General features: G+C 35.0%; 1 protein-coding gene across 3 annotated transcripts; it reads right to left on the bottom strand.

Moving 5' to 3' along the window:
* Positions 1-307: 307 nt before the first annotated feature.
* Positions 308-22,312, bottom strand: LOC125210616 (DNA repair protein RAD50). Of its 3 annotated transcripts, XM_048110154.1 has the most exons (27): positions 22,027-22,312; positions 21,491-21,577; positions 21,251-21,418; positions 18,909-19,084; positions 15,062-15,176; positions 13,113-13,341; positions 12,824-13,002; positions 12,558-12,728; positions 11,725-11,829; positions 11,541-11,648; positions 11,248-11,459; positions 11,067-11,159; positions 10,545-10,672; positions 9,881-9,995; positions 9,651-9,780; positions 9,359-9,568; positions 8,445-8,659; positions 8,078-8,279; positions 4,496-4,665; positions 4,102-4,426; positions 3,625-3,750; positions 3,475-3,527; positions 2,139-2,289; positions 1,065-1,127; positions 843-976; positions 633-761; positions 308-531 (listed from the first exon to the last, which is right to left on the bottom strand). In XM_048110154.1, exons 1-27 carry the CDS (start codon positions 22,147-22,149, stop codon positions 492-494), a joined length of 3,957 nt encoding a protein of 1,318 aa, XP_047966111.1. In that variant the 5' UTR covers positions 22,150-22,312; the 3' UTR covers positions 308-491. The 3 variants fall into 3 exon arrangements, with proteins under 3 accessions (XP_047966111.1, XP_047966112.1, XP_047966113.1); XM_048110155.1 differs by lacking the exons at positions 21,251-21,418; positions 21,491-21,577; positions 22,027-22,312 and having other exon boundaries at positions 13,113-13,345; positions 18,909-19,041; XM_048110156.1 differs by lacking the exons at positions 18,909-19,084; positions 21,251-21,418; positions 21,491-21,577; positions 22,027-22,312 and adding an exon at positions 15,274-15,294 and having other exon boundaries at positions 13,113-13,345.
* Positions 22,313-26,968: the final 4,656 nt, after the last annotated feature.

Raw genomic sequence — 26,968 nt, 5'->3', positions numbered from 1 at the left:
CCTCAGTATATTTATCTGGGATAAAGTAAACACTTCTGTTTATTTTTTTATTTGTTCTTAGTTTCTGATACAATTCCAATTAAATTACATCTACATCCAAGAAATTGCCAATGATTTTTTATGCCATAATTAGTACTCCCTCCGTCCCACAAAAGATTTCACACTTTCCTTTTTAGTTTGTCCCACAAAAGATGTAACGTTTCCCATTTTAGAAAAAGTTCTCTCTCATGAATATAACAAACAAAGCAAAATCTCCTAAAATCCCGTCCCGTCCACAAGTGTGACATCTTTTATGGGACGGAGGGAGTACTAAGATAAGATAATTCAATTGAGAGTACGAAGCACAACACACTATTTGGTCTTGTTTCAAACAGTTAAATAAAAAACGCAGCATCATAACACTTAAAAAACACGTCACTATGAGGAAGGTTTCCTACAAGGCTATATACAATGCAAATTACAGTACAAGAACAAATTTACTCTCAACTCAGTTAATCAAATATTTCTTGGGACTCAATTATACTGTGTTGGCTGCAATGGAAGAAAACATGGAACATTAATTAATATGCGCTCAAAATTTACAAAGCAAAGAAGGTTGAAAGTAAGCAAGAAAAGGCGAGAGATAGGCTTACTAGTCATCCTTAGAGATGCGATAGTACTTTTCAGCGTGCTGCCTTTGGCCGATAAGTTGAGCAAACCGCTCATCGTGAGTAATGACGATAAGCTGAAAATTCTCTTGGCCTCTTCTATCCTCCATTATTCTGATTAGATTACAGGAAAACAATGATGTAAATGAGAAATGATTTTGCTGATGATCCCGGTACAATGCAAGTCGCACTTACCTTAGTAAAGCTGCAGCGAGACTCTCAGAGTTGGGACCGTCCAAGTTTGTGGTTGGTTCATCCAGTGCAAGTATTCCGCAATTAAGGCAAAAAGTTTCCGCTAATGCCAATCTTATGATAAGCGAAGCAAGTACCTGAAGAGGACAGAATACATTGACCCAGAAGGCGTGAGTGAGATGAAATAACTCGAGGTTTGTTCTAGTCATGCCAATTACCATTTACCTTTTGACCGGCACTACATCTTCCTCTCATTTCTAGTTGCGCATCACCAGTTTGCATTAACACCTGCAATTTGACAAGAGCAATAGTTTGTATAGGTACATTTAGAAGAGTTGAGAAAAGCCTCAGCTACTTCCATCTCAAGTCCATGAACATATGAAATATTTAAGGTTGGCCACCACTGCCAACATACCATATAGCATAAAACTGAGACACCTATTCACAAGTATTAAACACGCAACCAGAAACACCTACTTGGATATCTTAAGTGATAGCAACTAGATGTTAGCACAAAACTCAATCAGTCAACAATTTATACAGTGAAAATATATTTTTGTAGGAAAATTGTAAAAAATAAAACTAACATTCTCTCCTAAATTGTTCTTATCGTTCGGCTACTTCAACTAAGTTTCCATTCGACATCTTACAATATATTTGATTATCGTTGTGATTCTATGTGACCCATTAGATGTAGCAATGTGATTCCCTAACTCTTAACTGTTCCATCCCAATGTGATTAGGCAACAGAAAAAATTCAACTCGCTCCTAAATAATCAAGTACCACAAGAATTTTCATTTTCTCACATTTGAGTCAATATTGGGTGTTACAGCTAAATTAAGTTATGAATTTGACATATCAACAAGTTCCAAAATCTAGAGCTGCAATTCAAAGACTACCTTGGCTCAGTTTGGCTTTTTTTTAGCCAAAAAGCTGGGGTCCATGAAAGTCACATGGTGATCCCTAATTACACAGTATTTTACATTGTAGGGCTTAAACTGCTACCAATCCCCCCTCCCCCCTCCCCCTCAAAAAAAATCACTAGGACACAATGATCACCCCTCAATGTTTGGGAACCTTAAACATTTTTGCAAAGATGGAACTTTCACAAAAGCATGCATTAATACCAAATAGAACAATAGTTTAATTCAATTGACAATATCAAAAATAAAAATCATTTGGCCTCTTCATTGTAATCTAATTTGAAAAACAAATCCCACCAGCTTCATTGACATGTTTTCAAAGTGAAAGGTCCTGTTTAACTTATTTAAGATGAAAAAAGAAAACAAGAAATTTACCCTGTAGCTGTAAGACCGAGTACCAGCACCCTCAGAATCTGAATGAATGCTAATATAATCAATATCCTGGCCTCTGTAAGTCTGCTGCCATAATTCCCGAATAATCTTATTTATCTCTTCCATTTTCATTGAGTGGAAGCGCATGAGAGCTCTAAAATGTAAGAATCCAAGAAATTATAGTCATTATCATTGTTAAATGAAACGGTATAACCGCTCCTGGCTTCGTCGTTTAGTGGTAACGAGTGGAGTACATAAGCCCCTTTAGAGATAGAGATAGGGGGGAGCAGCAAGGCAGCCCCTTGTTATCTCATATTGGGGAGAAGTGTACCGCAGATAGTAGTTGACTATTATAATATCAATATAATATTCATCACCTATTAATGGGTCAGAGGGAGTGTATAATTAATACATATTTAAGTATTTAAGTGTTAAAACAAAAACAAAGATTGATTGTTGCATATTAAGCATGTTCTGCTGGACCTCAACAAAGTAGGATAAGACAGCTTGAAAGCTCGACCTACTATCATCTAATTCGTATTTGTTTCCCACATGCTTGTATAGTGGTACTAAAGCATACACACAGTGTAACAGTGAAGGCACTCCTCCTAGTTCAGGCAGTTCAGCTTGATTATTTAAAACAGCCTTGCAGTGCAAAAGCCAAATGGTATATAGCAAGGATATTGTTCACCCAGTGGGGATAATTAATTTGCCACACCAGTAAACCAGCCAAATTTGAACCAAGAAACAATGTATATCTGCAACTAACAACTTCTTCCTCTCAATATGAATAAACAGAAACATTTGTGGCTCAGAAACAAAGGAAGTGCAGCAGGTGGAAGAGGTGTCAACTCAATATGATGTGGTACCCAAGACAATTAAGAGCTTCCACATACTTCAAATAACACGACTGGATTAATTCCACTATAATGCCTGAATAACTGTAACAAATTGGTCCAGTACACTTCATTATTCATTCACCCGTTAGAAACCGATCAATATCCACATATTAATGACTCTTTTCTTGTTACATTACAGTTCATTTCCGAGCTCTGAGTATGAAAATACAAAAAATTAAAGTAGCTCAGGATATAAACCTTTAAACTTATATTGAAATAAGATATACTAGCAAAAAGCGCGTAACTGACATCTTTTTATGTTAAACGTAATCCCATTATTTTGGTCAATAGTAGTAATACGATGATGACACAGACACTAATGTGATGCAAGTGAGTAATTCTTTGTATTTAAAAAAATTATGAATTTCATATATGCACTTAGTTACAATTTTCTTAAGCTGATGCGTGTCAATGGAAATCACAGGATTTAAAGAGCTCACTTGTCAAGGGCTTTATAGTATCTGTCCAGATCCTTATTTGCCATCTCAGTTGTCTGACAAGGAAAAATTGACAATTATTACCATCAAGAACATTCTTCATGAGAGATCAGGTAAACAGGGAAATAGATGCAACTTAGAGTTATGAATCACCTTCAGTTGAATTAGTTGATCAAAATAGCGTTTATCAATGTCTTTGTATTGTGCCTGCTTGAGATCAGCTTTACTCTGATCAATGTTACTCTTGTATACAGATAAGGTTCCGCGATGACTATTTAACTGCAACCAAATTTCCAACTTAACAAATGAAAACGGTCACCATAACTCAGACCAAAGAAAGAGCAGAACAGCAAGTTTACTAATTCAGACAAGCCTATACAAGCAAACGTTGATTATTAAAAGCTCAACGCATTTAGGAAAATAACATTGCACAACCAAAAAAACAAGTGAAAGTTCTCTAACAGAACGAGAATGAACCGCTAATCATGTTATACTTTTATATCGACACATTAGCCCTCTGTGTATACACCAACCATACTTGGATTGTTTCCACAAATCTTGGTTAGCACTTAGCAGTTGGAACAAAAAACTCACAGAGTAATCTTCTACACAAGAATGTGGAAACCAAACCTCTTTCAGAAGACTATCTCGTTCTTGTGAATTCTTTAGAAGCAGAGATTCAAACTTTGAAACACCACCGATCTTCAATACACTGTCTTCAAGTGATTCAATCTCTCGAGTTAGCTCATCCAGCTGGGCTTTTGCTTCTCTGTAATCTAAATTCTGCTGTATATTGCGTCTTAATTCTGCCTGACTACGAATCAAGTCTTTGCTCTTTTCAAGTTCCTCCTCAATCTCATTCATTCTGGTTTGACATTTTGTAATATTGGATCTTGCTAATGTTTGCTTTGCTTGTAGTGCTTTCAATTCCTCACCTTTATTCAAGCTCTCATTCCTTAAAAACAACAAGATATTTCAATGTCATAGTAATACCAATACCAAATCTTATGCTAAGAAAACATACTTTTTGATTGTAGAAACCATTTCAAGCAGTGAATTAACTTCCAGTTGGGTTTCTGTATGGTTCTTAGCCTGTAAGTCATATTCACGATTAAGCTCGGCCTCCAACTTCTTGTGTTCATCACGTAGTTTTTCTTTCTCCCTTGCCAAGGGAGCAAGATCTTCTTCCAAATGCTGAAATTCATGAGCCAAAGTATGAGACAATGAATGGAAAAAGGAAAATGCGATCAGTCTCCAGCAAAGTTAGGCCAGACAAAAGAATGCAAAGGAAAATGCGATCAGTTTCCAGCAAAGTTAGGCCAGACAAAAGAATGCAAATCAAGTACCATTGTATATTTTAATTTAGCCAAACTTGGTTCAGTCTCCCATCAAATCTAGGTCAGATAAAATCATAGAAGATTTCCTACTAGCCAAAAAATAACAGTTACTAGCCAATTGAGTAAAATTATGGACAGTTTGTAATACCTGGTCAAAATTGAAAATTGTGCCAAGTATGTATATTATACATATTCATAACCAAGCCTACCTTATTACCCAGATCTAAGTGTTCGCTACACTACTTTTCAATTTAACCTCCATCCCCGTCATGACATCATCACTGCTGGTATATCCACCTTATTCTCCAACTCACTTAGAACGGCTTTTGCTAATTTCAGTGGCACACTCCTCTCTGAATAATGTACTACTATTAGGTAATTAAGAAGAACCTTATGAAAAATCTCCCATCTTTCCTCAGATTCATGTCTTACAGGCATTATTGGCTAAAATAAAACCCAATAAAAATTATGAAGTATTTTCATAGGAGGTGCAAAATCCAATTTTTGAAATCATACATTTTCACAGTGAATCCATAAATGATACACAGAGAACTCATGGTTTGTAGTTCCCATTTTAAAAGGGACTGTAGCCAAACCCTTTCCTATATCGGTAAATATAGGGAAGGGTTCAAATTAAAAAATTTCTTAGACTAACAACTAAGAGCTATTTTCGGCTAGTCGACGATGAAAATCTATAGTGGGTGCAGACTTTTTGAGTTCTAAATTTCTAATCCTGGAGGGGCCAAAATTTTACTATTATTTTCCGGTGGAGTTAGTTTCCAAAACGATTGCAGCACTTTCAATGCAAGTGTCGTGTTAGTGTTCTCACAATAAAAACACATTGGTCTACCAACAGCCGCACCCACACACACTACGCCTGTTCCAGTGAAGCGCCTGCCAGCCCCATGTTCTCTCCCGCTGCTGGCTTGAGACTCCACAGATACCAGTGAGCAGGTTTGGTGCTGCCAACACTCCCAAGTTTGCGGAACTATCAGCCGCCAATTTGAACTCAGTAATTCAATTACTCCCTGATCCTCGTTCACAACCAGCCCTTAATCTAGCACATAGACAGCATCTGCCATGGTTTGTCCATCTTCCATTGTATTATAAATAAGATCAATCTTCACTATTCTAGCCCACAGAGCGCCACTATTCAAATTCAGCTTAATCTCCCGAGTTCCCTTCTTAAATATCTCAACACAACTGTTCATCTCGATCTGAAAATTTTTCCAAGATTTGACCATGATATGAACCAGCTGGTCAGACCAAATTATTAAAGCCTAAAGGAAACCAAAAAGAGTCAGTACTCAATTGCTAAAAGTACACAGAAAGATCAATATTTCTCTCCCAAGCAGTGATGCACCGTTCTTTCTGTTAAAAAAAAATCATTCTGGAAGGAACCTCTTATATTAATGTAAGCCCATAGTGTCAATACTAATAAATTCAAGCAACTTCAAAGCTAACTAGAAGAAAGAAAGAGCAACTAAACTAAATCTATGTACTACAACTAGTACACTTGACTCTATCAGTAACAGTGTTGACGCATAGAAGCTTTGGGCAAGAAAAACTTGAAATTTGTGGCGGTGGTGATGGTACAACTGGAAGTTAAAGGCGGCTGTGATGGTGATGACCTAGTGGACATTGAGATCGGAGAGAGGTGAGTTAGACGCTCGCATGTTAAACTAAGACTGTGACTGCTCTAACTTTGATTGTGTTATAAATTAGTTCATGTGATTGGCCAAATTATGGCTAGTTCCAGCATTGCAAGTGGAACCTTTTATATTTCAAGCACAAACAAAAGTTCAAATTTTGCATCAACTAATGACTAAGGGCCTAAAACGTTAAATACAAAAGAGAGAGAGAGAGAGAGAGAGAGACGCAAGAAGTATAATGAAAGAAAGATAGCTATAAGTCTAATAACATGTTTAAGAGAGAATACATGTTTAGTTGCATCCAAACTTGAAAATCAAAAGGATGTTGCTAATGATTACAAATAAATCTTATCTAACCACATGAGTTGTTAATAATCATGCAGATTCTGTATACTCCCTCCGTCCACAAATAAGAGTCCCATCCATTTTGGTCCGTCCACGAATAAGAGTCCCGGTTCATAATTACCATAAATGGTAAAGAGACCCCACATTCCACTAACTCATTTCACTCACATATCATTTAAAACTAATATATACAAGTGGGACCCCTATTCCACTAACTTTCTTCCACTCACTTTACTTAACATTTCTTAAAACCCGCGCCATTTAGAAATGGGACTCTTAATCGTGGACGGAGGGAGTATTATACAACAACTGCTATCTCAAAATCTGAGTTCCAGTGCTTGAGCTATGAGCTATCACACTATTTCACACATATAGTCATTTGTTGTCCAACTCTAATACTCTGAAGTGCCAGATGTAAAAAGGAGCCACCTTAATTATTCAGAAGAAGAAATATATGAATCTTCAGAATCAATAGCTTCATAACAAGAAATCAGAGAACTCTGAAAGATTCGGCTGCACCATACATGCATGTGTGTGGTACACATATGCAACCAAACAATTGAGCATATTATTAGGAACATGACCCACTAGCTCAGTGGGTACCAGTTACCAACATATATATAGCTCTGTCTGGCTTCTGATATGTGCTATTTCAGGTTACAAAGCCTGGTTTCTGTGATGCTTTGACGCAGTTAGAGCTCCTACCCGCAGCAGTAAAATAAATGGTGCTTACTAATTAAAGCATGTAGTTGAACGTACAATACAAATTTACCCGCATGGGACAATTTACTGAATAATGAATATGCCCCCTAAACATTAAACCAACAACCAGATCCTTTACAGAAATACAGAATTTATAATAAAATACTCCCTCCGTCCCCTAAAAGAAACTCTTTCCTTTTTGGTCCGTCCCCTAAAAATAGAAACTTTCTAATAGAGGAAAGTTCTTTCTCTCTAATGCGGTGGGACCCATTTTCTACTAACACACTTTTCTTTCTATCTCTGTCTTACTTAACCAATTCTGCATTAAAACCCATGCTATTTCAAAAGTTTCTATTTTTAGGGGATGGAGGGAGTAATTGATTTTAACTACATGTGCAACAGCCTTTATTTTTCAGAGCAATATTTGGAAACTGAACCTTATTTTCCATAGTATCTAAATCTACTATGAGATATTTTAAACCTTCTGAGTTTCGACAAATTTGAACTTATGGAAGAGATTTTAATCAGCCTAATATTTATATGCCAGTTCATTTAAGAAAAACTTGTTACCTTCAAATCAAGATCAACTTGACTTTTATCTTCAAGCAGACGATCTAACTCATCCTCTACTCTTTTAATGTTTGATAATATGTTAGCAACATTAATCTTCTCTTCCCTTACAATGCTCCAACGTGATTGTAATGATGATATTTCTTTTTCCATGTTCATCTGCTCAGTTCTTAACTTCTCTGTATCATCAATCAAGGTATTCCTGATGATCAACAGAAGAGCACAATCAGCACATAATGCAGGAAACCTCTACTTCTACAGGATGTTAGGACTTGATTTAATCAAATTCATACAACAATTGCAAGCTCATTGATTAATATGCAAAAAATAGATAACTCTATAGAAATAAGATAAAGGTATTACCGACCTTTCTTTCTCCAAACTTTTCAGCTCTGATATGATCTCTTCTAGGGATTTGGCATCTTGACCTTGAGCTTGAATATCAAGTTTGCTTTCCAATTCATTTACCTGTTTCTGTAAAGCTTGCATTTCCTGGAACAGCCTGTCAACAGTTCCTACAGGTTGTATCAATGCATCTACAGAATCCTTTTCAGCCTTTATTTGAGCCAGTACACCCAGCACCTGTAGGGCAGAAAGTTTGTTATGCTAATGCAGAAGACAGTATCAATTTTTGGAGAAGAGAACAAAATAAATAAGCAACTCATGAGAATGCCTTATAAGGTAAGAGATGGGTGATCATAGAGCTGAAAATGCAACTACAACAGAAGAATTAGGTAGGCACAAAAAGATTGCCCATACAACAAGTTTACGGTACAGAAAGAACATGAACAAAACTTTGTACATGATCTTTTCACTTACTCTAGTACATCAGCTCTAAACTGAATGAGGTAGATAGGCTTAACTAGGAAAGAAAAGAGGGACATCTGAGTAACAGAAAGTTTTAATTATCTTTTTACAGTTCCTTTTGTTTGAAGAGTCATCGAGTGTAAACGTGCTATCCACTCTGAAATCTCATTGAAGTAGGTTAACCATAAAATTATCAACTTCCAAAGAAATACTAATGCAAAGGTTTTCAGTTTACCAATGCTTTATCCAAAGGAAAATTTCAGTTTCTGGTAAGACACGATACAATAGGCAGGATGCATCACTGCGCACAAGTATAGAGTGTAACACATGTAACTTATCCAATGACCATCTAGCCCATATTTACAGAAGCTAAAGAGCAAATAATTTTCCAAGATCTACATAAAATTAGAAGAAAAGCATGAAATAGCAAAAAAAGTCCTGTTAAAGCTAAAATATACTGCAGTCGATGATTACATCATCAAGAGCCTGATGTTTTAGATCAAGATCCTCATTTAAGTCATGCAGGTTCTTTTCAGCAAGCGGAATTAACTCCTTGCCAGTTTTGACATATTCATCATAGACCACCCGGAGTTTGTCTAACTGCTGAAACTGAAAATCAGCATTTGATGACTGTACTTCCAATAATTTCCGCCGTTCGGAAATATCCAGTGCTTTCACTCTTTGCTGTAATGAAGAACAAAGAGTTATAGACATCTCTTTTAACTAAGATAGGTTGGAAACATCAAATGGTTATAAATTTAGGCACCTTTTTAATAAATGCATCTTCTTCATTGGATGAAAAAGGTCTCTCACAGCAAGGGCAGTAGTGATGAGCACTAGCAATCTTTTCGAATGGATCAAACATTCTCCCCATGCCATCAGCAATATTGTAGTCTCTGCCAGTATATAACATAGCAAAGTTACCGTATACACCAATACCACCATTGATACATGCAACCGTCTGGTAAATGAAGAAAACAAATTATAAGCGCAAACCTGCTCAGGTCCTCTCTCCTTTCCTTGGCAGTCTCTAACATTTTAAGATATGAATCGATACCACCAGCCTGCGGATCCAAGGACTGAAGTTTGGATTCAACAAATCTCCGTCTTGCTGCATCAGGTTTAGGAAATCAATAAATCAGTTATTATCAAGTAACACACATGACTTTCTTGCAGAGAATAAGGCCTGGGAATGGACAGACATTTCCACTTCAAAGGAACTCCAAGAAAAGAATAACACGGTAGCTTAAAAAACAAAGGCTTAAGCCAATAGCTGGCTGCTTATACATGAGATTTGAGAAAGGAGTAAATTCATACAAAACCAACTTTTATGATTTCAGCATGACATTAAAAATATCATCATAGTGTAGCAAAAACAACACTTTAGAAATATAACATTCATCCAGGTAGTTTGGTTTATGTTATCATAACTTTTCCAAACAGAGGTTCTGGCTGCAAATTCAGGGTTCATTTTGTGCATATGATCCGCATCGACACAGTTGATAACTATCATCAAGTTCTACCTAGGAATGGAAGTTTTCAAACACAAACTGATGTTTTGATAAATTTTGTGCAATTGAAAGCTTCTGGAATAAAACGAAACAGCTTGATGAGAAAAAGACCCTTTAAAGTTAATTTTACGCTTTTCTAGAAAGCTTACATTCCATATCATGGTGGAAATTTGACAAGTTACTGTTGACTTCTTGTATTTTCAACTTCAGCATAGCCACCTCATTTCTAGCTTCATCAGCCTTTTTCTCTAAGTCGTCATACTCTTTTTGAAGAGAACTGTACAAGAGAATGACATCAAGCAGATATAGATTGATATTAGACATAATAATTGTATAAGCAATTCAAAGAGTGAATTACAGCAAGTCAAACATTTCTGGAAATCAATATCAACCCCGATGTTTAATCAATAAAGTTGTTCAGAACTGCGGTTGGAGTTAAGTGGGGATCATGTTATTGTGCAAGAATCTTTTTGAATCAATTAAATGTGTGTTGCTGTTTCGGTTGCAATCAACACAGCATATGAAAGTTGATCTTCATGGACTAATTGTATATAATATATTTCTCATGCATAACTATTCATCCTAATTGGAAATCTAATGTCTGAGAGCATCCAAAAGCAAGCCTAAGTAGTCCTCCTAACCAGGAAAAGAGAAATGAAAAGAATAACAACCTCTGGACCTCCACAATCTCATTTTTCAAATCCTTGTCAGGTGGAATCCTTCCCTTCAGCACCCCTGTGACTCTGTCTTTGCACTCATTCATTCTAGATAGCCATAGTATACGGAAGATCAATAAGCTAAAAGTAAAAAAAGCTGGACTGAATTGAGCGAAAACATTAAGAGAACACTCACGTCCTTCTATGTTTCTTTCTAACGTTTTCCAAATCTGCTTTCTTAACAGATAGTACAACTCTGTCATGGGAATCAGATTCCATGGTATTCCTTTGGTGGTCAAGGGCTTCAATTTCCTGCTCCAACTTGAACCTTTCAAGTTTCATTTTTTTAAAACGCTCAGCAAAATCTTTTGCAGCCAGTTGATTACTTTTCCTTTCTACCTCAATTTGCTGCATGTGAGAAGCAATATTAGTTTTGCACCAAAAGATGAAAGCAAAGCACATTTGTGAATATTTAAGTAGTAAAATTACCATGTTTCTTTCTCTCTCGTCAATCACAGACATATCAACAGCAGCAATCCGACCCTCAAATGAATCACGCACATTCTCCTTTTCTTGAATACTATTCAAAATATTATTCTGTGACAGAAACATATAGCATTACATAGAATAAAATAATAAAGGCAAAGGACAGAAAACAAAATCAAAGACGAACCTTCCTTTCTACTTTAGCCTCCTTTTGAGCCTCAATTCGTTTCCAACGATCATTTGCATGCATGTACTTATCAAACAGTGCATCAAGCGCTAATTTGTTTGATTTCTGATAAGAATTACAATCATAGAATTGCCCCGTTATCATCAATGATGAAATTAGAAACAAAAAGAGAACCTTCAATAATAATCACCTTCCGGAACTAAATATGATATCACTAACTAGACACAAGTAACACTGCTAAGGTACTTATAAATCTTTAACATAGTAAATAAGTGTAAAGTATGACAACTGTGTCAAATTTACTTTCCCAAATACATTAAATATTTTTTCTTAATATGGACGGGAGGGGTATATTTGAATGATAGAGGGAGCTTTTTGATGGGGTTCTTAAATGCAAAAATAGCTCTCTTATGTTTATCAGCTTAACCATTTAGACCTCTTAGATGAATGATCATTCAGACAGAACCAAAGCAAATAAAAGATATTGCAAATTCATCTATTAGTTGGCTCCTAGATCCAGGTAATTTAATTCTAAGAAAAAATTATGTCATTCTATACTTCGATTATTCAAAAGTTTAACCCTAAGATGGCACTCAATACCATATCAAAAAAATTGAATGAGAACTGATGGTGAATAAACCATTTGTATCCATTTGAAATACTGTAATCTAATTCATTTATAGGGAAATGAACTAAATGTTGCCTGCTTAGGCTACAGCCAAGCTGTTGCATTTTCATCATCACTATACTCACATGATACTACCAGGTGAAATTGTGTGTAACAGGCAAGCATACAGTGCATAAAAACCAAGCAGAATGAGCAAAAGAAAGACCTTCTTATCCTGTAAGTCTTTGTGTAGGTCCTTCAACATTGACTGGATTCGATCAGTAAGGCTGGAACAAACATCATCACTTAATGGGCCACTTGGTAGTGAGCCTAAATTGTGCTTCCTGATAAGGCTTCGAACGGCGGAGTCTCTTTTATCCTTCTGGGACAATTGAGCCTGACGACAAAATAGAGAGAGTAGATTCTCACATAGTGAAAATTTAATGATGCGCAATGTATATCACATTGCAGAAAGAGATACAAAAATACTACTTCTATGAGTGCTTGAAGCTTGGCAATCTCCTTGATATTTTTTGCAATGTCATCCTCAAGATGTCGACTTGTCTCCTTATTATCCATCTTTTCCCTCAATAACTTATTAACTTTGGTTTCCAACACTGCAATCCTTTCGTCGAATTTGGATTTCCATTCATTTAGTTCTTCATCAGTGTCTAAGGGAAAATAGATATGAAGATGAAAAAACAAAAACACCAACAAAGATTCCACTGAAAAGAGGAAGCAGAAAAATAAACAAACAAGATCACGCAATCATATCACAGACCTTCATTTTCCTCATCAAGGTCACTATAACGCTTGTGTACATCCTCAAACTTGGATTTTCTTTCCCCTGACTTTGTAGCTATCTGACCTTGTAACTCACGCAGGTCCTTCAACAGCAATTCAGTTTTATTAATCTCTCTGTCGATATTCTGTATTTTGGGGTCAAGCTCCTCGATTTGAGAATTTAATGTTGCTGTCTTCGCTTCATATTGTGCAATGCTCTCCCGTAGCTGGCTAAGACAACACCAGCTAATTAGCTTCATCAGGAAATAAAATTCAAGAAGATTAAGAGTATGAACAAAGGTTATTGATAGAGCTTTCATTTCATGAATCGCAAGTGGCAACTCCAGCTTAAGAGCTCAATCACCCATCTTAACTTAATGCACCCAAAACAATAGCTCTGGGCAGTTAAATTATGGAATCAATAATACAATACTTTGCGATCAAACAGTATACTTTTAGGATTCATCTACAGAAACATTGGCCTAGGATGGACCCTTTTCCCTTTATATCATTTCTAAGAGCCAAAATACATTTTATAGAAGTCAGAAACATAGCATCCCTACAGATGGACTATTATTCTATATATGTGCCAAAAGTCACCAACCTTTTCTCTTTTGGCACAACAATAACATGTCTAGTGTGCCTTAATTGAGGGCTTGCATCAGTTCCCAATTCCCATGCTATTGAATTATGGTATGTGAATAAACCATGAAATTTTAATACTGAGTTCAAATTTCTTACATGTAGTTGTGTGTCTAAATGTATCCAGTGTCTGAGTTTCCTTTAAAGCAATTAAAGGCAAATTATAAAATGCCTATTTAGATTAATTCACAATCAACCCCAACCAAGCAGTCACACAGTTAAAGTATTCAAGTTCTTGTCCAAAAATGCCGCTACCAAAGAAGTCTACTTCCCTAATAATGTATTACAGGACCAGCTACAAATCCCACAAAGTCTGCTTACTCGGATGGTTCACAGTGGTCTTGAAATTTATTAAAATATGCTCATTTGGGAATTAATTTTCCATTTTACACATAGAAATATGTTAATATGCAATTATTGTCAATGCAACATGGTTGATGAAAAAAAGGCCATTTGTTTCAAGTAACTAAGAAGATAAATGTGTTTTAGGCGATTAAGAGAATGAGCTTGCTGATTTCTTTTTGTTCCACGGAATGAATAGAAATCCTCCTAAGCAAAAAAAAAACACTAGACCATGCAAACCATAATGAATGCAAAAGACAGCATGTTAGTAATAATTTACAGAAAGAACAAGAAAATAGTCTGAAAGCAGGTTAGCAGATTTTCATACAACTCACATCCTCTTATATAAATGCACATAAACATAGGTTTAATTGTGCATGAATAAAAAGAGAAGGAAACAGCTAGAAGTCAAGGCTTTCAGAGACTGTGTCATTCTTAAACGTCTAATAAAGAATCAATGAAGATTATAGAACGGACATTCTGCATAGAGATTAAACGATTGGATTTTACTATCAGGCATTCTATCCAATAGATACATTGGAAAAAGTTGGGTAATACTAATGTGTGTGCAGAACCATGTAAAAGAATAACTGTATGCATCTCTTTTCTACAAAGAGAACTTATTCCCCAGTTGAATTTCAGTTACAGACTAATTAATCTTCAAGTTCATTTTTATTAGTAAAAAGTGAAGATTGACTATTTAAGCCCATCTCTGGAACAACAATGATGATTTGTCTTTTGAGCATGCATCATCAAGTATTTTCTTGATGAGATCAAGCCTATTTCCTTCAGAGTTATAGTCAAGCATGTAATGGATTCTAACTAGGCGGAAGAAAGAAAACAAGTAAATGATGCCGCTGCGATTTTCAGCTGGAATAAGATATAAAGTTGTAGCATCTTACATAATGAAGTCAAGATTACAATATTCAATATAGCAACCAATAACCAAAAAAAGATAAGAACCTTAAAAGCAGCATCTTTCAGTGTTTGTAAATGATCCAATTTCAGCTTATATGTCTTTATTTCCTGTGCTTGGTCCTTGTGAAGCTTTTTGATAACCTCCAATGCCTTCGTGTACCTTAAAAGATAATGAAAATGGATCAAATGCTTTTAGTAAAAACTGCAGGAATATATAACCAAAAATGGCCAATGGTAGATAAATATGAAACCTATACCTGCAATACAGAGGGGGCAACAAAGAGGTCTTGCAAAGGAGTACAAGTCAAGAAAACATATCGTGAGGGTATTGGATATTAGAATGAATGACAATTAAGCATTTGTTTTATTTAAAATCAGAAACTGATTATGCAAATGTCCAAGTCACATGTAATGATTCTCAAACATGCGGTGAGGGTATTGTACACGGATGCTTCTCAAGCATTCCTCTTTCCCAAAACTGATGTCTCATCATGTAGGTATCAGTCTGAAGACCTTAATATCTACAGTAACATTTCTTTTATGGAACTGGAAAATCATATTATTAATCATACAAAAATAGAGGGTTAAAAAGTGACAAGGAACATAAATAACTACCTAAAGAACTACTTCTGCATAATGATAGTAAAAGAAAATTAGAAAATATTAAAACTGCTTCGAAATCCTTGTGGTTTCACACCCTATTTTCTTTGCTAATTTAAACATCTTCACAAACTCATCAAGGGATGCCTCCAACTTTCCAAAAATTCTTTTATGCCTCTTTAACAATAGGATTACAAAGAGTACAGACTATTTTCACACAGAACAAATCAGTGATAGATTGTGACAAGACATGTAGAAGACCTATTCCACACATTGCAAGATAAGGGCATTAAAAAACGTGCACTCAGCATCCTTGAGTACAAGCCTACATATGATAGACCGGTCTTATGGTCTTCTCTTAGGGGTGTTATCAAACCGAGCCGAATATTTCCAAGCTCAAGCTTGATTCGTTTACTATCACGCTGAGGGTCAAGCTTAATTTACCGCGTACTTTAACATTGCATGCGTCAATATTCACGAGCTTAACCAAGCCCAAGTGAGCTTTCCAGATATACTGATTATTTTTAGGAAATTTGTTTGATTCACAACAACATAATATATTCATTATTTTCAAATAACAAATAGAGTTAGTAAGAGACTAAATACAATTATAATTACTAAGTAGTAAATGCAGTATAGAAATGAGTTGTATCTAGTTAATAATTTTATATTTTCAAGATATATCACTCGGTAGCTTGCTGACAATTTAACAACCCAATTATTGTTAAGCTCAATCTTCGTTGTTTTAGCTAACAAGTTTTAGTAAATGCTCTAAAATTTTTGTTGTGCCCTCAAAACATTAATAGCAAACGAGTAGTTTAGTTCATTTACACCCCTAGACATTAGGACATTCTAAGATCAACTAAATATCACGTATTGCTAGCTTAGCTAAAAATAAAACCAAGAAAAAAAATTGAAGTTGTTTACATACAAGATTATTTTAAATAAGTTTGGAAAATGGGGAGGGAATATAATGATCCAAATGGAAGAAACACAAAAAGATATATTTACAAGATAACACCCCAGTCTGGGACCTCGAGTTGATTCAAATAAATACGAGTAGACTCTAGAAATGAACTTCCATTAACTTATGAAAGTGGCTCTAGTAGCATGCCATGCACCCCAATTCTTATAAACCATATTTATTATCAAGAACTTCAACCTCATACCATCCTACTGGTTTGGAAATGCCACCAACCTTCATACTGAAAAAGGCTTATTTTAAGAAATGCATCATACCAACGCTCCATCCCCCAACAATCTACGATTTGCCTAATTATGCTGTTCTGCAGCTGTTGCACAGTTTCTGACACTACTCTGAATTCCTTCTATAATGTCGAATAGAGATTCTAAATCCAGTTTTGGGACCTTGCCCCAACTGCTCTGCCGACTTTGATGACTTTGTCAGTACTGCCTGCCTCTGCCACCAGTCTTCTTATGTTGCCGCGGCTACCAATGCCTCTGCCGACTTTGCTTGGTTTCTACTACAACTTCTGATTAGGTTTTTGGTTTCTTCAAATCGTCAATAATGTCAAATTTTGACTCTAAACCTAATTTAGAGACCATTATCATATTGAATGTTTCCAGCTAGTGTTACTGCTGTTGCCACTTCTACTACTTCTGCGGCCCCCCATTACTACTGCTACTAATATTGCTACTGTTGCTGGTGCTGCTACTGATAATAACTGCCTACTGTTGTTGAAGTCTTCACTAAACTGTTAGGGGAAACCATTTCTTAGAACTTTGTATCAAGCTAGGCTAGGCATGATCGATATATATGCTCCAGCTTGAGGGGGAGTGATGTAGAATAAGATCCCACATCAGTTATGTATCATATTCAGGCTTAGTGTCTTGTAAATTTGTACTCCCTCATAGCTTAGTCGTTTTCCATTTCGAGAAGTTCCTTCATAGTTGACTCATTTCCATATATGGTAATAATTAACTCACTTTTTCTTTCCTAATTCATTCTCTCTTACTTTATTTTATATACTTAATTCACTTTTCTACTTTACTTTCTCTTATTTTATCTACTTTATTATCTACCCACTTAACACACTAAAATTTATTTTTAAACACCATCCCCGAAAGAAGTGCCTTAGCTATGAAGGAATGGAGGGAGTAATATATACTCCCTCTGTCCCAGCTTAGGAGGAGAATTAGTTATGGCACGGGTTTTAAGAAATTGGTGGAGTGTGTAATAAATGAAGTGAGATGGTGGAGTGTGTAATAAATGAAGTGAGTTGGTGGAAAGTGAGATGGTTTGATTTTTTTGTTTTTCATTTTTTTTTTGGTTTATTTTTATGTAGATAATGGCATTTGGGTGTAATTTTGATGAATAATGGGGTAAAATTTTATGTCCAAATTTGAAAGATTCTCAATGTGACTCTTAAACTGGGACAGACTTTTATGGAAAAATGCGACTTAAATTGGGACAGAGGGAGTGTATAGGAGCTTTGTAAAGTGATTATAATGACTTATGACCTACTACTTTTCTCTAGTATGTCTCTATACTTCTTCACATGTATTATTCTACAAAACCAATACGCTACAAAATTTTGCTTCAGCCAATTCTGTAATCAGAGGGATGACTGGAACAAGGATAACAAGCTTCTTAATAGAACTATTGACTAGAAAATAAATTTGACTCCGTACCATGGAAGGGTTTATTTGCACGTTTAAATTATTGTACAAATGTTTAGTTCCACCCACGCCTTTTAAAATTTAGACTAAAGTCAAAAAAATGATTCCGTACACATACTCAAAAAAACTTTTTGGTCCTACACAATTGTTTGGTTAATATTCAATGGTTCCGTCAAAAATTAACGATCAACCACGTTTAAAGTCCAAAATTGGTCTCGTATATTTGCAAAACATATTAAATGAACACTAGTAAAGAAATTTTAACCATATATTGGCTTTTCTACCATATGTAACCATGCCACCAATGTGTAAAATGCTTTACACCTAGGATCATAAATAAAGCTACGGCATTTCAAAATATTCATCATTTCAATTTGTGTTCAAATAATTTTTCATAGATGAAATACTAAGTTCAACATATTATTAGTCAATCTTAGTACTTTTTTCAAAATTAGGATCAATGAAGGGGAAAATAACTAGTTTTTCAAGACACCTTCAATTTATATTAGCAATTTAGCATTATTTGAATAGTTTCTCTTCTTTTCATTTGTGCCCACGATATCCTTATTAGTAGTTATGCATCAGAGTACCAGCAGAATCACCTATATTTATGAAGTGCTTCACTTCATAGTTCATCTGTAAGAAGACGTACCGAGTTGCTGAAAATATGTCATCAAACTTCTTCTTCAGTGTTGATGGATCTTGCAATGGCCAGTTTGCCTCATCCTGGTGTACAAATATAACATTCTCAAGAACAGCCTTGGACACACCCATAAGAGCTGGAATCTCTCTGTCCATATCAGCACATCGGTAGCTTAGGCAAACTTTCTGTCATTCGGAAACATTTATATTTATGAGAATGATATTTTCCATATTGTTAGCTAGCAAAGATTTTGTGATAAACAATCCTCATCACTCATCAAACTAAACATGATAAAGAAAAAAAGTGCATGTTCAGGAGCACTTTGGTTATAGTTAATCATGTAATCAAATTGTAACATGTCAAATATAAATCAACAAGACAAGATATGGTATATACTCATTATGAAAATTAAAAATATAAATTCCATTGCTCACCATTAGAAACTCATTAAAGACAAACCTACAAGTATGCTTCTTGTTATTTTTGCAGGTGTAAATGCTTGCCATATATATAAGGTAACAATATGTTTTTCTGCAACACTTTTAGGCATAGAGATTAGTTCTTCACATGATTGTTCCGAGACAGCCCTAAATAAGGAAAGGAAAGGCGAAGAGGGAAACACTAGACAACCATAACAATCTTTACACCCTTTTTGCATTCATATGCAAGTGGTGGACTACCTAATGCCAAGAGCAGTTCGGCATTGGAAATAATACCCCATGATACAGAAGCAAATCTTTAAACTCACAAAGATAACCAGAACATGAGAGACTCACTGCTCCAGGTATGCACACAGAATCGGCACATGCACAGATAGTGTTGTGCAAGGAGGAACACTTCACTTCAGCAACATGCAAAGCAAGTTGCATTAGTACATTTACATCCAGAAATGTTACATGCACGAATTCAATCTTGCATGTTATGGGTTGGACAAGCAATGCCTTGTGAATTGTGATAGGCAGTAAGATCATTTAGTCTAAAATTATAATTAGTTCTTGTATTATTGTATGGTAATGAGGTAGGCAGTCTTGTATCAATATCTCAATTCTTAAGTAGGTAAAATTCTCTTGACCTCCTGTTTGCCGACTGCTGATGGTGAAAGAATTGTACTCATGACAATTGGTCTGAATCTATTAAAAGCAAAAGTAGGTGGTGACTTTCTTTTATTTTTGTTGTCAAATGGCGGTTATGGCAGCTGGTGGTGGCAATGGTGATGCAAGTTTTTGAGAATTCCGGCACCACTACCCCATGGCATCTTCCTTTTCTGTTGTGGCATTTTATGGCCTCCATGGCCATAGTGGTTATGGTGGTCATGTGGTTATGGCAGGTTTTTAGTATTAAAAGAATAATAATTTAAAATGGGTCAAATCCCTTTGACCAATCCCAACCCAAGTAAAACAGGATTTAGTTTCTCTCCCCCTCGTTCATACCAGCACCAGGCGGCTGCTTCCCCAATCCCCACCCATGCACCCACCCAACCCACCGATGATGCGACCTCCAGCAACACAAACTCCAGATAAGAATCAGCAGTAGCAGTTTTCTGTATTTTTTTTTTTTTTTTTTCCTTTTTTTGCAGTTGATTTGGATAGTTTTTGCTGATATAATACCCTTACAAGTATAAAAGTGAATTTTAAGCAAAATACATTTTGGCAGAGGGAGGAATGGATTATAGAAATGAAATGACAGCAGAGTGATAATCCATTAATACCATATGTCAAGTTGTCAACCACATTCTTCAAACTTAACTAGCCTATGTGGTTAAATGAGTAATCAAAGATGCACAAATTATTTTTTTCATAAATGAACTATGACAGTTAAATGAGTAATCAAAGATGCGCAATTATTTTAATCAGTGAATAAACTATGATGCTGCAGATCCCTTAAAATTCTCATGGAAGAAACCCATTCTTGCAAGTTACATTGAATAGTCAAGACACCGAACTCTACTACAGGCCTTTCTTGTCAAAGGACATGCAGTATTGTCTTCATGGTCCCCTCAAATTAAAATTCACACAATAAGATCTCCAGAAGATAGGGGTCACAGTTATGTAAGCCGGGCATGCACGTGAAAGGAACACATCAACAGAGTGAGAGCCAGCAAGTTAAGCTCCAATAGTTAAAGAAAACTCTCTCTGCCCTGGAGTCCTAGACTAAGACTCTACTCAAAAATAACATCCAAAGCTACTGATATAGTGCTGTTGACACATATCCCCTACGATCCATGTGTCATATCTAAACAAGTTGAATTAGTTATGCATGAAACTGATATAGGCACTGAAAAGTAAAATATTACCATAGGGAAGGCAATGCCTATGAAATTTCTATAAATTTTATAAACCAAGTGATTTTACCTCTCCAGTCTGAGGATTTATCGTCTGAAGCACAGACTCAATTGCCTTGTACTCCATCTTGGTGGCTTTCTGGGTGAGCTGAAATGACCTTATGCAGACCACATCCTTCCTTGCTGCCGTCTTAAACCTTAGCTTTATCTGGCCCTTCGTCTCTGTCTCCCCCGCCACCTAAAAGTATAGTTCCAAGAATATTTATTCCATTATCTAAATAGGTGAACATGTATAGAGGCGTTAGAGAACCTTTGGGTCATGAACGAAGCTGTGGCCTGACCGGGCATTTGGAGGTAGTTCACCTGTACAGGCAACTTTCAGGCACTCGATTATAGTCTACATGAAAAACAAGTTTGTTTCAGTATTTACAGAATAACAGATTCCAGAGTAACATTCTTTGAAGACACCATGTGAAAAAGATCTTATATGGGTAACAATACTAACAATTTAAAATATAAGGACTGAATAGAATGCAGTGAATTGTGCATTCTAAAGCAAAACGGATAAGATTGACACTTCAGTCTACACAGTTACCAGATTTTGCAATAACCACGAAATTGTAAATGGGGAATAAGATGATAATCAGAAGTTCAAAATCAGCAGAAATAAGCAGCTAATTAGTTCTAGAGTCGAATATGCATGATCAAATTAATCTCACAGACTGCTAAATTGCCCTAATTATGAATACGAAAAGGGGATTAATGTACAACTTAAAAATGTGGAGGTGATGAAAGGTACAAATCCCAATGCAAAGTGCACAAGAGGTATGGGGCGTGAGTTTGTACAGTTTTTCCGGCACCGTTGGGGCCGACAATGAGAGTGAGGGGCCTGAAGAAGGTGATGACGTTTTTGTTTTCGGGGTCGAAGCTCCGGATGCCCTTTATCAACATTTTGTCGACAGTACTCATCTTTTCCGGCTGCTTTCTCTACAGCGCCCAATGGCACAGAGATGTATGTATGTATATAGCTGATTATCGCAATCGGTTCTTCATCGGGAAGGGGAGAGGAGCTGAAGAGAGAGTTGATTATCGGTAGGGTTTAGGAGAGAATTTGACTGATAAAATTATAAGGGCGGGGAGAAGTGCGTTTGTCACGTTCACCACTAAATTCCAAATTACCCTGTCATAAAACAATTCAAATTTAATTTTTGTGTCACAATAGTATTTAACTTTCCATTTTCAACTTGTATTACATGTGCGATGCACTGAGATTTTATATAAGCGTTTCCAATTAAAATCATTTAGGTAAAGATTTGCTTCGAATTAAAAACCTCACACTTACTCAAAATAATATCAGTAGGAGCTGATTAGCTTAAAAAATCTCAATAAGTGCACAAAATTTTGTAGTCTCTCTTCCGCTGGCTCGCACACCTTCCTCCATCCTCCACCCTCATTTGCTCTCGCCCGAGTGATCCTTCACGCTCGCGACATGTTGATGTCTACTCGGCTAATAATTTTTGCAACTCGAGTATTTTCAACAACACAAAAGAATCATTGTTGTTTTGAGCTAGTGTAATAAAAAGGTATACAAGTTTACTTTTGTTACAGTATTTAGTTATTTAGTTATGATATTTTCTAGCTAGAGTATTGATAAAATGCGAACTTTTAATATTGTACAAACTTCTAACTATAATCTTGATCGTTAGAAAAAAGCAATAGATGACAATATTTAAAGGTTGCATTTTATTATATCTCTGTTATGTTGTTTGAGAGTTGTGATCAATGTCGAACCAATTTTACACCGAACTAGAGACCAAATCTGGGTCATTAGATCTAGTTTTTTTTATGAGATGTGCTGTTGTGTAAATTTTTTTCGGCTTCATTACAAGCCCATTTTACTTCATTGTATATGTTTATTACTTCATTCCGTACGTAATACATTGAAACTACAACATGTTTTTACTTGCTTCCAATAGGTTTTGAAATGATTCACAACATATGCTTCATTTAAATTCATTGACGTGGGTTTTTACTTGATTAACATTTTAAAATGCAATTTATTCAAGTGAGTTTATTACTTCATTCAAAACGTTATTACTTCATTGGATAAGATTTTTACTTGTATTCCAGTAGGACTTCAAATGCTTCTACACATACTTCATTCCAATAATTCATTACATTATTCCATGTGTTTATTAAACCATATCAGCGCCGTGGAGGTGGTGATAGATATTTTAGAGAGAAGAATGACACGCAGCGGCGAAACCGCATTTACGTACTTGGAATGAAGTAATAATCCTATTGGAATGAAGTAAAAACCTACTGGAATGAAGTAATATATTCTGGAATGAAGTTAAATCTTCGTAACAGGTTAGTATGACTTATTTACCTTCGGATGAATTGAAATAGGCTTGTGATGAAGGCGAAAATAATTTATAAATTTGTGTACCTCATCCATAAAAAACTAGATCTAAAAACCTTAATTTGGCATGGTTCAGTGGTTCAGTCTTTAAAAGTGGATTTGTGGATAATGAGACTCTGTTGTTTGATATATAAAATGGCAATATACTAAGTATTTTTTTATGAACAGAAAAATATCAATAAACTTAATTTTAAGTAAGAAACAAAAATACAAAAGTAATATAATTAAAGTAAAAATATTAAGCTCTCATAGAGTATTTTAAAAAGAGTATTTTTCTGCTCATATAAATATGAACAAAGAAAATAAAGTAGTTTATGATAGATAAAATATGTAATATATCAAAATTGATTTTCTCTAAGTAATAAAAATACAAAAATAATATAAGTAAACTCGCAAAAATTAGATCTTATAAAATATTTTAATCATGGATTTTGGTAAATACGTAATATGGATAAAAATGCAATGAGAATTGTCTTTATTACTCTTTTCACTTTGGGTTTGTTCAATTTGTAAAATTATATCTTTTGATTAAATATATATTATGTTTATGAGATTAAATTTCAGAACTTATTCCTGAGATTGAATCTCATAACTTAATTTTAGTTGAACAATTCTATGCTAATAACTAGGGATGTCAATCGGGCTAACCCATTCAGGTTCGAGTCAACCCACTCGGGTTGTTGGGCTATTTGGGTCCGGGCTATTCGGGTTATGAAATTTTCGGGTCATAAATTTTCAACTCTAACCCTAACCCGCCGGATTTCGGGCTAACCCATCGGGCTATTCAGCCTTAAGAACTTTCAAAAATAATATCTTGTAATCAAATTTTCCTCAATAAAATGATTTTATATTTTATTATTTTTTTCTTCTTAGTGATAGAATCATATAAAATCTTCGAATTTTTCATAGTTTTCCTTAATATTTGGGAGTGAAGTCTTTCATCTCAATCAACTATAATCTAAACAAAGATAAATTAATGTTAAATCGATTAATTTCAATTAAAGCTTGTGTTCGTGTCATTATTTTGGCATTGGTCATAATTAATTATTTAAAAATTAAAAATCATATCTTACATGAATAATTATTAAAAATAAATATATTGAGATTTTGATGGGTTAATTCTTAATTTTGGCGTTGGTAATAGTAAAAAAATAATGACAGGTAATGGGACGATGGAATAATGAGTTGAGGTGGAACTTGAAAGTTGATAGTGTGGGATTGAGTAGAAACACGTGTAGAATGTAGATTGAAAAAGATTGATTGTGTCATATGAAATTAAAAAATACAGAAAATCCTTAAAACTCAATATTTTTTAATTAAAAGTTGCAACCCGTCGGGCCAACCCGTTTAACCTGCCAACCCATTCGGGTCAACCCGCTTAGCCCGTTTTATATTCGGCTTATAAAATTACAGCCCTAACCCGCTCATTTACCGGGCTATTCGGACCGACCCACGAGTTTCAGGTTGAATTGACATCTCTACTAATAACTAATAGTCATTCCCTTCAACTAAAATAGTCTCACTGACTTAATTCTCGATAGATGACCATATGATAATGAGTCATTGCACCCGAGCAACACCTTTATAGACCAACAATTTATCCAATAGAGTACTAAACTTTATGTAAAAAACAAAATAATTTCTAAACTGTGGAAGTGGCTATGTCGTTATTTGACTCGATTCTAAGGGATAATTTGATTCTTTGAGCAGTCCGGCAAGTGCAGGCCAAGAGTTTGCTCAAATACTATGTTTCATGATTTAATTATATTTGATCGTAATTTACAGTTTTTACTTTCTAGCCCAAGCAAGAAATTTTATTTGTGTAGCCCAAAATCATGATTATTAAGCCCATAAACAATCTTATTTGTAGTCCAAGCTACCAATTACACAATACATATTTCTTACTCTAATTTTTTTTTATCTATCTAAGAAAATTATTACCAATGAGCATATTGTAAAATATTCAGCTAAATTTAACATGTCTTTGTGTCAAATAATCATCATGATTCCTCCTATTAAGGGAAGACCTCAGGTCGGTGGGTTTTCATTGGGCTAGTTTGTTGGAAAAATTGAACTAGGCTGTCACAATTAATCCATGCATTTCAAATATTTATAAGTACGTGGTCATAGACTCATAATTATGTTTTTAGTTAGTGGATTGGCAAGGCCAACAACATGTCAAGGATCTGACTCATTAATTTCTTATTTTCTTTAGCAAAGTCAAATGTCAATGTCGAGTTGATTTAGCATCAAAATACACAAATTTTGGTATTACGCACCAATTTTGAATCAATTCAGGAGAGACTTTTGAAAAAACAATTCAGTTATTTAAACAACTTTAGTGATTTATATGCCAAACATTATACCAGCACAATTTTAATTATTTGAACCATGAATATATTTACAGAACAAGAGTAATTTTTAAAATTTCACCGGCCTAGCTAGTTCAATAAATGGTCTTTAATTAGCATTATATTTCCTATTTTACAACCTTGACAAATTGTCATGCTAAAAGTTGAGATATTTCATTCCAGTAACTGTTTTGTCATTTCATCCTTCAATTCTGATAAGAAATCCCACAAAAGAAATATTATCACCAAGAGTGTGAATACATAAGAAATGATAACAATATGAAATCTTAGTATATGTAGTTGAGCTTGTGTATCTGCTTGAAGTGACCATTAAAATTTTGTGTAGTCTGACTGTAATACCACAAAGATTATGTGGAGTTTTCACAAAGTCGGACATGGAATCAGTACTACATACACTAAAAAAATAACGGGGTGAAAACATTGTGAATTTTATAAGAGCTCATGAAAAAATATGAAATTTGATCAAATTTTGATTGGTTTGCAAAGTAATGATTTTTGGATTTATGAGATAAAGACATCGATTTACTCACTGATAATGATGCACACGTATCATTTCTGCCATATGAGATACAATTTCATTAAAATATTTTTTGTTAAAATATTCTTTGTTTGAATAATTGCAAAACAAATCACAACTTCATAATTAATTGCCTAGCTCGTTTCTACACTCATAATTAATTAGCTAACTTGAACAAAAGAAAGATGATTAATATAGGTGTTTTAGATGTGGTGACTGGTGCAGAAAAGAATTTAGTATTGTTAATGAGTATAGTGTGTATAGAATTTTGTTTTGCATCACTCTACAATACTAATCCATATTGTATGTAAAACTCAATTCCTGCAAAAACTAATACATAAGTTAGACAATAGCATGTTGGGCTATGTAATTGTCAATGTCAAAATTCAGTTGTTGTTGTCTTTTTTCTAGTTGATGATGAGGATGGAAGTCTTGCATTCTAACTGAGGAAGTAAAACCAATTCCCTACAAGTAAAC

Source organism: Salvia hispanica, chromosome 3 (assembly GCF_023119035.1).
Source record: "Salvia hispanica cultivar TCC Black 2014 chromosome 3, UniMelb_Shisp_WGS_1.0, whole genome shotgun sequence".
Lineage (NCBI taxonomy): Eukaryota > Viridiplantae > Streptophyta > Magnoliopsida > Lamiales > Lamiaceae > Salvia > Salvia hispanica.
Note: the sequence above shows the minus strand (reverse complement) of the source record. Positions and strands in the feature narration are given on the sequence as shown.